At 47.2% G+C, this 18,558-nt stretch overlaps 1 protein-coding gene and 1 long non-coding RNA gene across 2 annotated transcripts; one reads left to right on the top strand and one right to left on the bottom strand.

The window, feature by feature from the left end:
* The first annotated feature begins 1,338 nt into the window (after nt 1–1,338).
* Nucleotides 1,339–16,692, top strand: PGD (phosphogluconate dehydrogenase). Its single transcript, XM_060013963.1, has 13 exons — nt 1,339–1,449; nt 2,069–2,144; nt 2,844–3,023; nt 5,181–5,246; nt 5,833–5,951; nt 7,651–7,720; nt 10,575–10,709; nt 12,317–12,506; nt 14,751–14,881; nt 15,137–15,270; nt 15,690–15,789; nt 15,933–16,055; nt 16,153–16,692. Exons 1-13 carry the CDS (start codon nt 1,442–1,444, stop codon nt 16,270–16,272), a joined length of 1,452 nt encoding a protein of 483 aa, XP_059869946.1. The 5' UTR covers nt 1,339–1,441; the 3' UTR covers nt 16,273–16,692.
* On the bottom strand, nt 5,183–13,814 carry LOC132427008 (uncharacterized). Its single transcript, XR_009519794.1, has 3 exons — nt 13,627–13,814; nt 5,378–5,556; nt 5,183–5,290 (listed from the first exon to the last, which is right to left on the bottom strand). It is a non-coding gene; the product is annotated as an uncharacterized lncRNA (long non-coding RNA).
* Nucleotides 16,693–18,558: the final 1,866 nt, after the last annotated feature.

Here is an 18,558-nt window from a genome sequence, read left to right on the forward strand (position 1 = left end):
CCCCCCGCCCCGGGTATCTGTGCAGTGAGTCATCCACAGCTCATGAGTGTCGGGCCAGGCAATGGGAGTATAAAAAAGAAAAGAAAAACTATACCCTCAGGAGTGTAAGGTCTGGCTGGTGCAAAACAGGCAAATGTGGAAGCAACTCAAGGAAAAGAACAAATTGCATAAAGAATGTCTCTAGTGGAGAAACCCTAATGTAGAATACTTACATACTAGATAAAGTGGACTGTGACATCGCTTTTAAATTTCAGAGTAAGATTCCACAATTGCACTTAAAAAATATTGTGATTTAATTAACACACAAAAAACCCGGCTATAGTGGGACATTTGCTTACATGGAAGTTATAACGGAATCTGTTAGAACCTATGTTACAAAGTAACCTGTGCAATTGGTGTAATGGAAATAGCTTTGGCCTTGAATCAGTCACAACTGGGCCACTAACTAGCCATTAACTAGCTGCAGTGACTGTAGTAATGTAACATGTGTTGAGCACTTACTATGTGCAAGGCACTGTTAGGTGACATGAAGCATTCACAAAAGCAAAAAGCCTAAAACGCACTGGAGGAGCTAAGCTTTGTTCACAAGCATCTGCACTGGAGGCGGCAGGGTTCAGGGCTGAGAGTTAAGATGCCTCGTGCACTGTGGACCGTGCACGTGGGAGATGCGTATTTAATGCCCTGGACCGCCATTCACCAGCACGGCGCCTCTGGTTCCTCAGCTGTACGGGAAGGGGTTCAGTGACACGACCTCCAAAGCCGGGCCCCATCGCCCCCAGCAAGGACATTCCCCGCCTGCTCTCTCTGCGCCTGTTTCTCCACCTGGAAAAAGGTGTCCCACACAAGGTCGTGGTGAGGAGCAACATTTCCTGGCACCCATCACACGTGACCACGGACAAGAATACACCTCGGACCCTGCCCGGGTGGGTCAATTTCACGCGTCAACCCCAGAGTGCACCGCAGCGACGGGAGGAAAGAGTGATGGACCCTTGGACAACAGGCGGTCAAGTGCCCGCTACATTAGAAAGCGCGGCCCGACGTGAGCCACCACCCTTCCGCACCGAGCCGCGCAGCACAGCCCAGGCCCTACGCGCCCTTTGCCCCGAGCCAGAGCCCGGCCCCCGCCGCCTTTCCCCTCGTCCCGCGCCTGCGCCACGCCCCCGCGCTCTCTGGGGAGATGGCATCGATGTGCTCGGCGCTCTCCTGAGCCAGCCCTAGGGGTGGGCGGGCCCATTTGCCTCGGGTGGTCTAACAGGCGCCGGGGCGGACCAATGGCGTGGCCGCGTGGCTCCGCCCCTTCCTTGCGATTGGCCGGCGCTGGAAAGCCGCGGCCTGGGCCTCGGGAGGCGAGCCGGAGAAAAATTCAGTCCCGGTAGTCCGCGCTGCGGCTCGCTGTTCGCCGGTTCTCCTCGGTCCAGCCTGCTCTGCCGCCGCCGCCGCCATGGCCCAGTGAGTGGCCGCCCGCGGGCGGCCGGGGAACTTTCCGAGGGCCGACGCGGAGGCCGGAGTCGCCCCAGACGTCGCCTCGCCCCGGGGGTCTTCTGAGCCCGGCCTCGTGGCGCCTGGAGCCCCGGCCCTCCAGGGAGCCGCCAGACCCCGAGCCAGCCCCGCGGCCTCGCCTTTTCTCGGACCCAGCCCCTCTGCCCCTCGCGGCGGCGCAGGCGGATCTGGTTCCTAGGAAGGGCGCGAGGGGAGGGGACAGGCGTGGCCGCGGGAAGCCTGGGCTGCTGGACGGTCCGGCTGTGGGAGACGGGAGGCCTGGAACGAGTCGTCAGCAGCTCGGATAGAGCGCAGAAGAGGCTTAGTGCCGTGGACCCCCTCCTGCGGGCCCCCTCTTGGTTGGCCCACGAGAACATGAGGACCCGTTAAGTGGCAGAGCGGGGTGGCCCGCCTCGAGTTTCACGGAAGGCTGCAAGCCCGGGGTCTAAAGTGCAAAAGGGAGGAGGGGGTTAGAGGAAAGTTAAGACGTGTTATCAATCACAGCAAAAGCTAGAAAGCTCAGGGTTTCTGACTTGGAATGAATTAAGTGAAGCTGACGGTTTCCTTTGTTCCTTTCCCCGTCTTTTAGAGCGGATATTGCGCTGATTGGATTGGCTGTCATGGGCCAGAACTTAATTTTGAACATGAACGACCACGGCTTTGTGGTAAGTTAGGAGGGGCACACTCTTCCCTTACGGATTCTTGTTGCCTTAGTCTGAGTGCTGGTGACCGTTCTGATTCCGAAGAACCCATATAACGTGGAACATGGTTCTCTTTATATGTGCCCTGTTGCTGCTTAGGACGTTTTTGCAAGAGATTGAGAAGCACCACTTTGCATGTGGGTGTGGGAGGGGCAGCTCCACAGCTCTCTGAGGAAGGAGAGTCCTGCTAAATGTATCTGCAGGTTCCGTCAGTTCTGCAGCCTTGAATAAACCTGTCGGTATCCTAAGAAGGAGAGGTCCCGCTGGGAGTATAGATTTCTGACTTTATTGCCTAATGGGATCTGGTGAAACGTTCGGGTGTGAATACTAAACTGGCTTAGATACAGGATTATCAGTGACAGAAGATAACAGTCTGGAACTAGCTTGTTCCCAGATTTGAGTCCTAACCAAATAGCGACAGACTCTTATCCAGCCTGATAAGTTTTGGGCAGTTGACATTTGCCTATGTCAAAGTTCTTTGCCTTTTCATCCTATTAAAATTAACTTTATGGTGATCAGTCAGCACTTGAGTGGGGAAAAGGTAGAATCAGGGTCCTACCTCCCCAAAACCTTGGGCTGCATAGACATTCCATTGTCACTTGGTCCTCAGTCTGAAGGTCTTGTATGTCCCAGATCTCCTGATCAGGCCTTTTGTCCTTCTAGGTCTGTGCTTTTAATAGGACAGTCTCCAAAGTTGACGAGTTCTTGGCCAATGAGGCGAAGGGCACCAAGGTGGTTGGTGCTCACTCCTTGGAGGAGATGGTCTCCAAGCTGAAGAAGCCTCGGCGGATCATTCTGCTTGTGAAGGCTGGTCAGGCCGTCGATGATTTCATTGAAAAACTGGTGAGGCCAGCTCTCTCCCCGCTGCTACTCGTGTGACAGAACGTCTCTCGTTCCCTTCCTTTAGCTATTTCACTTCTTTTTTTTTTTTTTGGCCGCGTCGGGTCTCTCCCATTCTGGCGCGCAGGCTATAGAGCGTGCAGGCTTAGTTGCCTCGCAGTATGTGGGATCTTAGCTCTCCGACCAGGGATCGAACCCACATCCCCTGCATTGGAAGGCGGATTCTTAACCACTGGATCCCCCGAGGAGTCCCTCACTTCTTTTTGCTTAAGAAATTTTGTCCCTTTTCAATTTTTGGGTATGATCTGCTCAGTTCTGACAAAATGTTGCTTAAAAGTCTCAGTGTTGGTTAACTTGACTGGCACCAGTTAAGTAAAAACATACCCTCAAGTGGTAGTAATTGTCAGTATATAAAATTCTGAGGACAGCAAGAGACACGTCCATGAATTCATTATCAACCAGAATAGAAACAGTAGTAATCTCAGTGAGCTCTATCTTTGATATTCGAAAAAAAAAACTTACAGTTTTGATTGTGTATTATGAATGTGTAGTGCTAGTCACTATTAACCCTTACTGTCCAAATTTAGAAATAGATTTCATTTTTCTCAGTATTCCTATAAAGCAACAATTCTCAAATTGCTGTATCATTTAATATAAATGACAAGAGATCCCCCTAGGGAGTCCTAGCAAATGTATCTTTTTTTGGAAGAAGAAAGTAGGCACCTGGGTGGTGCTGGCCGTGCTGTGGTAGGTGGCTGCCTCTGTGCAGTTCTGGTCCCTGATCATCAGCTGAGGGGGCGTTTGTGTCACAGAGGTGCTGATCTTGGTTCTTTGACACATTGTAGTCTGACCCCTTATTTAGGCTTTCTGCCACCTCAGGGCCAGGGGATAGTGGACCCATTTGTTCGTGGTCACCGCCATCTGTACTCTCCCCAGCTTGTTCTCACCGGAGGCCTGATGGCCACTCCTCCACTGGGGTGTCTGTGGGAGAGGAGGGGCCGAAGGGACAGCTGCCTTTTCCCCAGGGAGCGTGCCCGGCACCTCCTGGTCAAAGCGCTGTTGCTGTAAGCTTCTGGGGGGACGCCTCTAGGGCCCCTTTCCTCAACATACCTCTGGGGGAAGATCACACTGTATTAACCAGGAGGATTGCCCTCACCATCAGTAAACGGAAACAACCTCATTGCCAGTGCCCTGCAAAGACATTTTTCATCTTCACCAAGAACTTTATTAAACAACGTATTCATTAATTGAAAGAACTTTTTGGCCAACCCCATCGATACTGAAAAACAGTTCTACAGTATCAGCTCTGAAAAAACCAAGGCATTAGCCATTTGGAAGAAATGTTTTGTTGTGAGAAGTGTTGTAACAATAAACAAAGGAAAGGGATGAACATTTCTTTCCCAGAGGAGTAATGTTACCAGTGGGGTTGTTTCTACAGGGAGAGGAATTTGTAACCAGTATGCTACCGTTAAAAAAAAAAGACCTAGAAAGGAAGAACGTTGTGATAAAGGACACACCAGACTTTGTGTAGTAAGATGCCAAGCTGCCTATGGTCAGCTACAGACAGAATGGACTGAAAAATGGTAGAGTACTCTTCAGCATAGGACAGTATTAAGTAATGTTACCTGGAGCCTTGTTGGGGGAGACTGAATAATGAATACAGTAATAAAGCCAGCCTGACTGGTGTGGCGTAGGAAGATACTCTTGTTCAAGGCTTGGTCTCTTGCTGCCATCTCCAAGTGGTGGTGATCAAATTGTTTATTCATACACAAAACCATTTGATATTTACTGGACCCCTACTCTGTTCTAGGCAGAGATTTTATAGGTCTTTTAGAGCTAATCCAATCTGGGAATAAATATCAGGCAGGTGGTACACATTGGAAACACAAAATTTTCCAAGTAGGTTTTGTTCGTTGTAAAAATCTTAGTTAAAAAGGATTATTTCGGTTGTGGAGAGTTCTGACTGGGTTTGCTAGCCCTGAGCTTTTAAATAGGGTCTAGCTCTAGCCCCAGAGAGGATTGTTGAAGATTAAATAATATATGTATACTTTCAGACAGGGTTTATTTGGGATAACTTCTTGTTTGCTTTAATTGGTCAAGGTATGTTTATTTTTGTCTTTTATTTTTTTGGTCCGCCTTAATGCTGGTGTCTGGTTACAGGTACCCTTGTTGGACACTGGTGACATCATCATCGATGGAGGAAATTCTGAATATAGGGATACCACGGTAAGCATTTTTCAGTCCACATTCTTCCAGGTTCTGAGAACATTCTAGAAAAAAGTACCAGCATTGCACATGTGACAGAAGAGTAGACGTCCTTCTGTGGTGCTCTTTTGGGATTGGCCATTAAGACATACCTGATGGATGAGATGCTCATTAGTCACACACGTAACTGAAAAGAATGACTGCTGCTTAGATACAGCAGGCTGGGTGTTTATGCTTAATCTTCCCTTCCTGTCCAGCCACTCCGTGATACATCAGTGTGCAATGTGGGTGAGCACCACTGTGCTGATGGTCTCGTGTACAAGGTCATTTCCTGTAAAATGAGAATGTGTGTTTAGCTTTATTATTTCCCTTTGAGGACAGGGTAGCCATATTAAACTTCCATGGATTTTTTTTTTTTTAATTCCCAAACAGAGGGGATTAGTAAGTCAGAAAGGGGATTAAATTTCCTGAATGACCAGGTTATTAGTGGATCCTTGGGTCATTTAAGTCAAATGTGGGATCTCCATACCTGTCTTGTACCTCTTCTCATTCAGTGGGAGAAACTGATTTTAGGGAAGCATGACGAAATTCTTTTTCTCTCATGTAGAGACGGTGTCGAGACCTCAAGGCCAAGGGAATCTTGTTTGTGGGGAGTGGAGTTAGTGGTGGAGAGGATGGGGCCCGGTATGGCCCATCACTTATGCCAGGAGGAAACAAAGAGGCTTGGTGAGTACCAAAGGCACCACCCTTGCGTCGACACAGGGACGCAAGGTGAGAGAACGGGTGAGCTGTGAGCAGTTCTGCCACCCGATCTCCTCTGTGCAGTTTGAGTGTTGGAGATGGGAGATGCTGGAAATATTTCTTTTATGTATACATTTTTTTGCTTTGACATAACGTGTGTGCCTGTTCCTCCTTTCCTTTTTTCTTCTGTTATTTCCTCTAGTACCAATAATGGAAGTTCTAAATAGGCTTCAAGGGTTCAGAGGCTTTAATGAGGCAGCTCAGATAATGTCCTGTGCACTGTCTGGACTTAGGAGTAAGGTCTGCCTCTTCAACTCATACACGGTGTATTTAATCATTGTGAGTAATGGCAAAGTCAGACAGGGCCTCTTTCGTCCCAGGGAATGAGGTGGACAATTTTTATTTGACTGGGGAAGAAACGAATTTTACACTGCTCACTGTGTTGTGTATAAGAGGAAGGGTTGGCCGCAGAAGGGGGGATGCTTTGGTGATGATGTAGCAGGAGGGCTGTATAAGGCATAGGCTGTGGGTGATGAGCGGGATAGAGGATTAAAATGAAAAGATGCAAGTGATTAATTACACATAATGTAGACTGAAGGAAACACCGCTGTTGAGACTGCAGGAAGAGAGAAAGCCAGATAGAGAATGATAGAGAGATGGAGCAGAAGAGAAAGAAATAGAAAAGGAAGGATCCTTGTGAGGGAGACGTGGGAAGGCAACGCGCTTTTCCGAGTGAGTTTGGTTTCCGAATATTCTAGACTTATATTAGGCATTAAAGTAAGGAGTGATCAAACCTAATCCCCAAAGGTGAGGGGTTGACTGGGGAAGATTAGTCTTTTAATTACCTCCCTAATGATTAAGTCTGGGGATTCTCTTCAGTATGTTAAAGTCTAGAAATAAAGGCCTTCCTGCTTCTCAGAAACTTAAAAATATTTATTTTGGGGTACCGCTAAGTGGGCTGTTACAAATGCAGACAATACACATGAAGAAGTCTGCCATACAGAGGTGCTCTAGTTCTCATTAGTACATTTTCTCACACTGACCTGTTAGAAGCAGAAGTGGTACTTTTACCTGAAACAATCAGTCAAAGTTCAGGGAAGCTCTAAAAGCTACCCCAGCCCCCTCCTCCTGAGCGTTCACTTTGCAGCCCTGTCAAGTTTTGTGTCTTTACCAAAACCTTTTTGTGAAGAAGGCTTTATTGGTCAAAAGTGAGGAGAACAGTAGGGAACAGCGTCAGGAGTTACTCTGTGCGCCTAGGGGAGGCGGGGAAGGAATGAACAACAGTTGCTTTTTCTCTGGATGATAAGGAATGTAGCTCTTGGAAACGTTGCATGGTTCCTTCTGTCCAGAATCCTGCTGTGCTTGATAACATACATCCAGACTGATAGAAGCAGTCGCTACAGGAATGGCTTGGAATCACAGCTTCTTCTGATAGTGCGATAGAAATGTCTTCTGGGGCTTTGCTGACCCTCTCACCCAGCCTTTTTGTCTCCTGTCTCGAATCAGATAGTCCGCAGCCGCTGACTGATTTACCTTGAGGACTTAGCTTATTCATTACTTTTTTGTGGGCACTTCCACCGACCGCTAGAAAGGAAACAATTGGGGGGCGGGGGGGAGTCCTTGAGAATTTCGTGGAGACCCAGGCCCCCTGTCAGCAGCTGAACCACCCACTTCCTTCCTACAGGCCCCACATCAAGGCCATCTTCCAGGGCATCGCCGCAAAAGTGGGGACTGGAGAACCCTGCTGTGACTGGGTACGTTGTGGGCCCCCCTGAAGCCAGTTGGCGCCACGGGCACTGACATGACCAGGGGCAGAGCAAGGATCACCATGGTCCCAGCGGTTTGCTTTGTGACATAAGCTCCTCAATGTTTACGTCGCTAGCACAGACAATGCCGAAAATGCATCAGTTGTACATGTCCTTGTATCTTAACTGGAGGTTGGTATTAAAAGCAGCCCTTGTCAGTTCATCTAAAATATGGATTCCTTAAAAAAGGAACAGGAAGGGCTTCCCTGGTGGTGCAGTGGTTGAGAGTACGCCTGCCAATTCAGGGGACGCGGGTTCGTGCCCCGGTCTGGCAAGATCCCACGTGCCGCGGAGCGGCTGGGCCCGTGAGCCATGGCCACTGAGCCTGCGCGTCCGGAGCCTGTGCTCCGCAACGGGAGAGGCCACAACAGTGAGAGGCCCGCGTACCGCAAAAAAAAAAGAAAAAGAAAAAGAGGAACAGGAAGGATGAGGTGAAGTAAGATTTTCTTCGTCATGTTACTTCATGGCTAAAGAGAGGATGTCAAGGGAGTTGCCTGGTGGTCCAGTGGTTAGGACTCTGCACTCTCACCGCCGTGGCCTGGGTTCAATCCCTGCTTGAGGAACTAAGATCCCCCAAGCCGCATGGCGTGGCCAAAAAAACCAAAAAGAACAAGAAAGAAAGAATGTCAAGGGGGTAGGGGAGGAAAAGAAAAGAGAGAGAGAGAATGTCAGAATCAAAAGTGGAGTTTGCTCCCTGGGGTAGGTATTCTGTGCTTAGAACAGAGTAAGCTGCAGCTCTTTGCCCTCACTGAATGTGAAGGAGGCCGAGGCAAATTCTTTCCCTCCGTATATTTTGTGTTGCTGGTAAAATAAATTTTATCCCTTGTTACAGCCTTAGTCCATCCCATGGATGAAAAAAACAACACTAGGCAGGGGAGACCTGAGTTGTCTTTCTGGCTCTCCATTGACTAGCAGTGTGACATTAGGCAAGTCATTTTCTTCCATGGGCTTCAGTTTTCTCACCTGTCAAATATGGGGGTTGGACTGGATGACCTCCAAGTTCTCTTTAGCTCCTGAGCCCCTTGAATTTTATTCTACGTGCCATTTTTATGATGTTAGTTTTGCTTTATATGAGATAAAAGGTAGAGAAGAAATGAGGACTTGGGCCCATGGGGGATGAGGGGAGTCCTCCCCCCAGGCCTCACAGTGCCTGGTGACTAAGCCGCTCCTTACATTTTAACCAGTGGTCACTGAGTTCAGTCAGAACCTGCTTAGCGCTGAGAGACGCTGGTGCTGTGATTTAGAAGACTGAGTAACTTTCTCACTAGTGTGAAGGATTGGGAAGGGAGCTTTTGTTCCTTAACAATACACTGCTGCAGTAAAAAAAAAAAAAAAAGTACAGTGACAGTAACTTCTTTTTAGATACATTTAGGACATAAATCATGAGGAAATTAACAGTACTTGCCTGTGTATCTTGATCAACTCCTGTTGACCTTACTCTTAGGTTACTGAAAAGAAAAAACTGGTATAGATACTAAAAGCAGGCACCCCTTAGCTCAGTTTTGAAGTTACAGGAAGGAAGGGGTGCAGCAAGGTATTATTGGCCATGTTACTTCATGGCCAAAGAAAGTGTCAAAATCAGAAAGGGGGGACTTCCTTGGTGGCACGGTGGTTAGGAGTCTGCCTGCCAATGCAGGGGACATGGGTTCGAGCCCTGGCCCGGGAAGATCCCACATGGCGCAGAGCAGCTAAGCCTGTGTGCCACAGCTACTGAGCCTGCGCTCTAGAGCTCGCGAGCCACAACTACTGAAGCCCGCGCGCCTAGAGCCCGTGCTCCGCAGCAAGAGAAGCCACCGCAATGAGAAGCCCGTGCACCACAACGAAGAGTAGCCCCTGCTCACCGCAACTAGAGAAAGCCCGCGCACAGCAACGAGGAGCCAACACAGCCAAAATAAATTAAAAAAAAAAAAAAATCAGAAAGGGTAGGCCAGCAATGGAAACATAGATAGAGGAAGTCTCTATGTCAGGGTGGCAGTGTGACAGCATCCACCCCAGCAGTGCTGCCAGCACTGGTCCACCGGCAGGCATATCCCTGTCATGGTGACGGGAGTGTCTGACTGCAGAACTCTCCTTGTTCTGACTCCTTGCCCTCCAACCAGTTTTCAGATAATCTGGCTTCCCAAGTAGCTTGTCCACAGGGACAGGATGTGTTGATCAGACTGACACTTGTAACCATTAAGATACATAGTTAAATTTCTCGTCATCAATTCACAGACTGGTATTCTGATTTTATACATCTTGCCAGCTTTATTAGAAATCAGTACCTTGTCAGTTGTGGGACCCTGGCAAGAACACATTTCTGGGCTTACAAGGGCAGACCTTGCATCTGAGGTCATTTTATCTCTCGGTGGCCATTACAACTACAGTACATTTATATATTGTTTGAAGTACAAGTGACTTAATTAGCTTCTTTTCACCTGCGGTTGCTAGAAAAATAACCAGGGAAAAGAAGACTCCTTTTACTTGTGGGAGGGGGCTGGGGAGTGGGGAGTTACTTTTAATAACAATGAGAAAGAATGGAAAATGTAGGCTAAAGACCTGTGGGTACTTCACAGTGAATTTGGGGATTTTGAAAAACCTTTAAAGGAATGAATTTGGAGTTAGTTTACAATAGCATCGTGCTGGATTGAAGCTTGTGTTGAGTTGTTATATGATGATTCTTCTTTTGAAAATACTGTAAATATTTGTTCGTATTTGTTATTTTTTTGTATGGGGAGGGAGCCTTGCCAAAGAACTGGATGTGGACTTCTCTGGTGTGTTTCCTGGCTCCCTGAAGGCCTCTTGGCGCTTGTGGCTCTAACAGGTGGGGGACGAGGGGGCAGGACACTTTGTGAAGATGGTGCACAACGGGATAGAGTACGGAGACATGCAGCTCATCTGCGAGGCCTACCACCTGATGAAAGACGTCCTGGGCATGGAGCACAAGGAGATGGCAAAGGTGAGTCCTGGGCCCTGGGCGGGGGAAGCGCTGCTCAGGTGAGAAGGCTTTGCTGGTGACGATAAGTCCTTCCTCATTCTTTTTCCCTTGGTCATTCTGGTGGCCTGGATGGACTCAGCCTAATCTAAGGGAAGCTCTCAGTAACAGGACCATAAAATCTGATAGCCAGTCACTAAGCCAGAAGTTCCCAGAGACTCTTGGTGTAATCCTCTCTCCCACTCAGGGACCCTGACTGTGTCAGGCCTGTGTCACTTAATTGCCTGGTCTCGTTTGATCCTCCGTTGGTCCCATGTGGGAGGTGCAGCAGAAGCTCGCTTTTCTGATCCAGGTGGGACTGGCTGTTAGACAGCTATTCAAAAAAGGGTAGTCAAAGTTGGGAAACATAAGCATTTCCCCCAACATGTTATTATGAAAATGTTCAAACATACAACAAAATTGAAAGAATTGGACAGTGATCAGTTACATACACACAACCTAGATTCTACCATTAACATTTTACTCTGCTTGCTTTGTCGAATATCGTCCATTCGTCTATTAGTTTTATCTTTTTTAAAAAATACACTTCACAGTAAACTGCAGACATTTGTACTGTTTTCTGTAAATACTTCAGCATCATTAACTAGGCAAACATTTATTTTAACTGAAAATATAGGAAGGTACGTTCAATCCCCCATCATTTCATGGAGAGCCAGGTCCTTCTTTTAAGTGTGGCTCTGCTGATTAGCATTCTAATCAACTTTCTTATCATCTAGAGTTTGTAGTTTCAGTTATTTCAAGTGGAACATGATTTAAAGACACTTTCGAGGCACACAGTGCAGAATCCTTCCAGATTTTTTACATTCTTTTCCCTCCTAATTTTAAAATTTGTGTTGGGAATTCCCTGGTGGTCCAGTGGTTAGGACTCTGCACTCTCACTGCCAAGGGCCTGGGTTCAACCCCTGGTTGGGGAACTAAGATCCCACAAGCCATGCGGTGTGGCCAAAAAAAAAAAAAAATTGCATCATCCCCACTTATTTTGTTTCACTAACTTGCCTTTATTGTTCTTTCCAAAACAGTTTGACTTACTTTTCATAGAAACATTGCTTTTCTTTTTGTGTTCATATTTAATTGGTTTATATAATATGAGTGCCGGGCACTGTTGTATGTTGGGGATATATTAGTGGAAGAAACAAAGTCCCTGCCCTCATGGACCTTGGAAAGATAGACAGTAATGACTAAATATATAAAACTTGTTCGTGATCACTATTATAAAGAAAAGTAAACGGGAGGAAGAGGCTGCTCTAGATCGGGTGATCAAGGAAAGTGACTGTACGAAAACCCAAGCGAGGTGAGGGGACACCTGGCTCTGAGGAAAGCACTGGCCTGGTGACCAGATAATCAGCATGAACAGGTTGAAATCAGAAGCAGCTGACTGTTGGTTAGCATAAAACTCAGCTGGTGGCAGAAGTGTTCGGGTGTCCTGCAGAGGAGCCTGGTAGCCTCAGGGGTTGAGCAGGCTGTGAGCATCGGTCAATATTTACATGGGAAAGGGATGAATCAGTTAAGGGAGCATCTCCGGTATAATCCTAGGTTCTCCCACATTGTTTTCTTTCACATCCTGCACACAGGCCTTTGAGGAATGGAATAAGACAGAGCTGGACTCATTCCTGATTGAGATCACAGCCAATATTCTCAGGTTCCAAGATACTGATGGCGAACACCTGCTGCCAAAGATCAGGGACAGCGCGGGGCAGAAGGGCACCGGGAAGTGGACCGCCATCTCTGCCCTGGAGTATGGCGTCCCCGTCACCCTCATCGGTAACACTCAGCTTTGGATTGAACCTTTTCATCTCACTGTTTTGACCCTGGTGTCTTTCTGGCAACTAAGAGTTACCAGATCTCTCAGAGAATCTCTTCAACCCTAGTCGGCTTTCTGAGTGTGGTCTGCTCTTTCTGCCCTTGAATAAGTTGACGGTGTGAGAGAGGCTGGAGCTGCTGTTGAATCTCTTCTTTACAATCCTTCTGTCAAGCATGTGAGCTTTGAGATAAATTCAGAAGTTACTACCTGTCTTAGCCAGTTTGACTTTGGGGATCGTTTTAACATTAGGGATTAAATTATAGTCAATGACCTAAGATCTTTCTAATAGGGAAGCTAACTGTAATGGAATTTTTCATACAAAAGTTCACAGAATAATAAAAGTTTATGTACTCAACATTTATTACTATTTTGCTGAGGTTTTTTCCTCAGATATTTGAGGAATAAAATATTACCTAAGCATTTCCAGTCCTTTAATATTCTTTTCCTAAGTTCCTTCCCCTTTTTCTTTTAGAAGAAAACTACTGTCCTGAAGTGAGTGTATATCCTTCCCATCTATGTTTTTTATCTTGTCTTAATGAGCTAAGCATCGAACTCAAAAAGTTGTAGAGAGAAGGAAATAATAAAAAGCAGAAATAAAACAAAAATAATAAGGGGATTAACAAAACTACGTGATGGTTCTTTAAGAATAAAATAGATACATTCTGTCAAGATTGGAAAAGGAGAATGGAGGCTCCTGGTCTGCTTAATGAAGGCTGATCTTTGCTCCTGGCAGAATGGTTCCCCCTGCAGTAATAAAACAAGTTTTCTTGTTGACTCTTCCAGACATAGGTTGCCTTTCCCTCTCTAGTCTCCTCCTGCCTTTGGTTTCCTGTTAATTATGCCTGACTGTGTTTACAGTGGACTGGGTAGTTGCAGGCACAGTAAGGAGGGAAGCAGTTTGCTTAGTCCAGCTCTACAGAGAAGGAAGTTGACTGCTTTTTAGCTAATCTGAGCGCTACCCTGGGCGGGGGCCCAAGGGGACAGTAACTGGGAGCAGTTTATTCATCACTGCCTCAAAAAGAATCCTACTCTCTTGTTTCGGAGACTTTGTACCCTACCTTCGGAGACTTTGTACCCTACCTTCCAGCTGAAGTCAGGCTTCCTCCCTGGCTGCGTGCCATTCTTGTTTGTTGAACTGACGGGGAAATGAGTCTTCCAGCTAATCTTTAGGTAACCCCCGGAGGGTTACGCCACACTCGCCTCTTCCTGCTTTTTGTCTTCTGAAGCTTCCGCCTAAGAATGCTAAGTCATCCTGTGTGTGCACTGCAGGCGCCCAGAGAGCCGGGCAAGGACAAGGACAGGGAGACACCTGCTCTCAAGTTTATGGCCAGAACCCTTTCCTCAGAAATAAAGTCCTCTGTTAGTTCCCAAAGGTTTTACTTCATTCTGTCTGTTGGGGGAAAAAATGGTTAATTTATTCTAATTATATAAAGTGTCAACTGGGCAAGCATGTATAAGTGATAATTTTTAAGATACTAATATCTTAATATTAAAATACCATATTGGGGACTTCCCTGGTGGTCCAGTGGTTAGGAATCCGCCTTCCAGTACAGAGATGAGGGTCCAAGCCCTGGTCGGGGAACTAAGATCCCACATGCTGCGCAGCACAGCCCCCACCCCCAAAAAATATTGAAATATTTTTTATTCAAATGAAGTAAAATTGTGAAACTGTAATGGTGACCATGGACATAGCAAAAACTAAACTGTAAGAATTAGAAAATGGAGTTTTTTGAAGGGAGAAGTCTCAGTGTACTCGTTTCAAAGTGATGAGTATTAGTGCTTCAAAAGAAAAGAAATGAAGTCTTTGGTGACCATTTATAAATTAAAGTCCTCGCAAATGAAACTGAAATTTTACTGGAGGACCAACACGGAGTAATTCTTAATGATAGTGGTTTTGCTCTTCGTTTTTTCCCCTTAAAATTCCCCTTTGAAGTTCATGGTGATCTTTGAGGTTGAATATGTGTATTCATGTTGGAGACTGACTTGGAGTTTTCATTTTCAAATTAACCGTTAGAGCTTTTTATGAAAGTTCTTTCTGATGCAGGTTAGCTTTGCGGCCGAAGGTTGAGACTTTGCGCTCGTGGTAAAACTGGAAATCGTGCTGCATTGCTCTTTTCCCTCATCTTCTCTGGCTCGTGTGCGCTCCTCCTCGGGTTCTGCCTGTGAGTTGTGGTGACTTGTTATCTCCCCCTCCCCCCACGTAGGAGAAGCGGTCTTTGCTCGATGCTTATCATCTCTGAAGGACGAGAGGATTCAAGCCAGCCAAAAGCTGAAGGGGCCTCAAAAGGTCCAGTTCGAAGGAGATAAGAAATCATTCCTGGAGGACATTCGAAAGGTGGGGTGCCGCCCCGCAGTGGCAGCGGGATGGGACTGGCGGGGAGAACACCCCGAGGCCACAGGGAGGACGTGGGGTCTGTCCAGCCTTGCCCATTGATCTGATATGCAGCCTTTCCTAAACCGTGTCCTCGTTAGAGCTGCACTGCGGTGGCGGGGGGCAGGGGAGGGGGTGTGTGTGGCGGGCGGGGCAGGGCGGGGATTAGGCAGCCGTGGGCCAGCCGCAGTTCTGATGAGTCTTTGTGCCCTCCTTTAGGCCCTCTATGCTTCCAAGATCATCTCTTATGCTCAGGGCTTTATGCTGCTAAGACAGGCAGCCACTGAATTTGGCTGGACCCTCAACTATGGTGGCATTGCCCTGATGTGGAGGGGGGGCTGCATCATCAGGAGGTGAGTGGTCGGGGCACCTGCCACCTGCCGTGCGGGAGCGCTGTGGTCTTAGGGCGCTCTCGGGGACGGTTTCCCTGGAACTGGTACAGTGAGTCCTCTCGCTGGGACGCTGGCAACCAGGCAGGTTTAGGTGTCATATCTCACTTTCTTCCTGCACGTCAGTTATTCTAACTCGAGTGTCCATCCTTCCCCATCTAAAGTAGTTCTGTGAGCATGGTTGTGCCCTTGGCCCTCACCTCTCGGGACCTGGGCTGTCTGTATTCACGGCACGTCCAGCGAGCTGGTGGGGATGGGGGGACAGGTGCCTTCGTACCTCGCGAGGGTATCTGTCAGCTTCCAACTTACTTCCCCTGCTTTCTGCCAGGTGTTCAGCCCGCTAGTTAAGATTCATTGATTTTTTTCCCTCTTGATTATTTCAGTGTATTCCTAGGAAAGATAAAAGATGCATTTGATCGAAACCCAGGACTTCAGAACCTACTACTAGATGACTTCTTTAAGTCAGCTGTGGAAAACTGCCAGGTATGTAGCCCAGAGCTGGGTAGTACGGGAATTCTGTCTTAGTGAGTTTTGCTCTGGGGGGTCTGCTTTTTCATTTATGCATGAAAATCTGTTGTCTTTTCTTTGAGCTAATCACTAGTCTTTGGCTTTACTTTTTTGCTCAGGACTCCTGGCGGCGGGCAGTCAGTACTGGTGTCCAGACAGGCATTCCCATGCCCTGCTTCACCACTGCTCTTTCCTTCTACGATGGATACAGACACAAGATGCTGCCAGCCAACCTAATCCAGGTGAGCTTTTGGAGTAGGCGATGAACATGAACCTGGGTGGTACCTCGGGTCATGTGCCTGCGTCTGTCCTATAACCAACCCATTTCTTGTTTTCTAGGCTCAGCGCGATTACTTTGGGGCTCACACCTATGAACTCTTGAACAAGCCAGGACAGTTTATCCACACCAACTGGACAGGCCACGGTGGCAGCGTGTCCTCGTCTTCATACAATGCCTGATGAGATTCTGTTAAACGCGCCACGACTCCACAGACCGGTACATTCCACTTGCCACACAGCACTGCTTACATGGCCCTTTGCCCTACTTTCTTCTCAGATCTTTGAAAATAAAGTGTCGTAAGAGACTCCTCTGAAGAGTCAACCCGAGTTTATTTGTAAAGTAGATCTGTGAGAACCATCGCATCCTCTGCCCTCGCCTCTTGGGATGGAGCAGAAATTGAGCGTGTGCGCGACCTCGAGAGCCAGCTCCCTGAGGCGGTGTTTCCCGCGTGTCCCCCGTGGGTTAGGGAGACAGAGCTCTTCTCACATAGGTGGGAAAGGTTTTTGTGGAATTTGATCAAACTGGAGTCTTTGTATCATGCAGCTGAATTCCCTTTTGCCTTTATTTAATAAAAATTTTAAAAAAAAGAAAAAAATTATATTTATGCTTCTTCTCCAGATTCTTAAATATTCTCACCTTATCCACACTGAGCCATATCCTCATTGGTAGAACGATGTGCACCCGGTTTCATTACATTTGAATTAGTTTATTTCCTTCCTTTATTTAGCCTTCTTAAATATTTTCCTCTTTGTTTTCTTTAAAAAAAAAAAAGAAAAGACCTCAATAATAGTACCAGGAACAGCAAAGTTAGGTAATGATTAACTCTGGAGGGAAGGGTGAGGAGAGGTAGTCAAGGGGTGGGTGTACAGGCTTATGACTTTGGGCAAATTATTTACTCTTATCTGGCCTCAGTCTTCTCATTTGTAAAATGGGGATAATCATCGTACCTGCTTCCTTAAGGTTATTTTGAATATTCACCTAGTAAAAACAGACTGACGCTTGACACATAATAAGCACCTACTTAAGTGGTAATTATTATTATTACCACTTCAGGTGTGCCTGTCCCTGAAGCAGTTAAGAGAGTTGCTGAGAGTTAGAAACCAAATGTTACTTCTCAGCACTCACTGGTGAATTCACTTTGGAAACCGGCCCTCAAAAAGTTCCTGGCAGGGCTCCTCTGTGTGCTCAAGTAACAACAGACAGATCTTAACTGAATACACTACCACCATAACCCCTTCACCACCACCCTGCCAGGAGGTGGATCTTGGGAAAAAAAGGCAGATTCTGAGTCAGCAGGTCTGGGGTGGGGCCCCACATTCTGTATTTCTAATGAGCAACCAGGTGAGGCCGTTATGGCACAGGGCAAAATAAACGGAAGCTCCTTTATCGCTAAAAGAATATAACCGTCCTTTGCCTAGGTCCTTGACAGGGAGTTTTTTTTTTACTATATATACGATTTCATGCCTTTGGAACTTTACATCCCGTGACTTATTTGAAAAATTAATGTCTGCCACACAGTGAATACTATTTAAGGTTGACTATTACTTCCTGCTGAAGGGGAGGTGGTCAAACAATTCTGAAAGTGGATAGAGGTGGCCACGGACGGGTTCTGCCCCCAGCCAGGTCCTGTCCAGCCTAACTGCCACAGGGACAGTCTGGTGGCCATTCCAGCAAAGGGCCTCCCTTGGCAGAGACTGTGGGCCTATTATCTTTCTGCTTTCTTTCTGCTTCCATTTGAGACACAGTGGAGTTAAGACATATGGATCAGGCAAGGGAGCAGACAGGACCTCTCAGCAGAGGTTTTAGGCAGGGGGTTTACAGGTGTTACATTTCTTTGAGGCACATGTGGAGCCATCTTTTTAGGAGGGGTAGAGAGACCGTCAGGATGTATATACTATGTTTAGTATGTATGTTAGCACAGACACGTTCGCTGTTTAGTAATAGATGTGCTGTTCCAGTAACAAACCACCGCAAACTCAGTGGTGTGATATAACCACCATCTTTATCATTCTCCTAATTCTGAGAGTCAGGAAGTTGGTACAGGAGCGACAGCTTGGCTCTGTTCCACCATGTCTTGGAGCCTCAGCTAAGAGTTGAAAGTTGGGGGTGATTCCATGGCTGGGATCACTTGGAGGTGTCTGTCTCCTTCATTCATAGGGCGGTTGATGCTGGCTGGGACCTTAGCTAGGGCTACCAGCTGGAAAGGTGCACGGCGGCCTCACCACGTGGCCTTAGCCTAGGCAAACGTCTCACTTGGTGGCCCAGGGCTCCAAAGGGGAGTGTTCCAGCTAACAAAATGGATACCACATTGCCTTTTAAGACCTAGCCATGGATGTTACACAACATTATTTCAGCCACATTATATCAGTTACAAGTGAGTCATAAGCTCTCCAAATTCAAGGGAAGGAGTATTAGGCTTTACCTCTTGATGGCAGAGTGGCAAAGTTCTAGAAGAGCACGTGGGT

Source organism: Delphinus delphis, chromosome 1, assembly GCF_949987515.2.
Source record: "Delphinus delphis chromosome 1, mDelDel1.2, whole genome shotgun sequence".
Classification (NCBI taxonomy): domain Eukaryota; kingdom Metazoa; phylum Chordata; class Mammalia; order Artiodactyla; family Delphinidae; genus Delphinus; species Delphinus delphis.

Coding starts and splice junctions, on each gene's coding strand:
- PGD (XM_060013963.1), top strand. Junction 14,882..15,136: donor TCCTGGAGGACATTCGAAAG/GTGGGGTGCCGC, acceptor GCCCTCCTTTAG/GCCCTCTATGCTTCCAAGAT. Junction 16,056..16,152: donor TGCCAGCCAACCTAATCCAG/GTGAGCTTTTGG, acceptor CTTGTTTTCTAG/GCTCAGCGCGATTACTTTGG.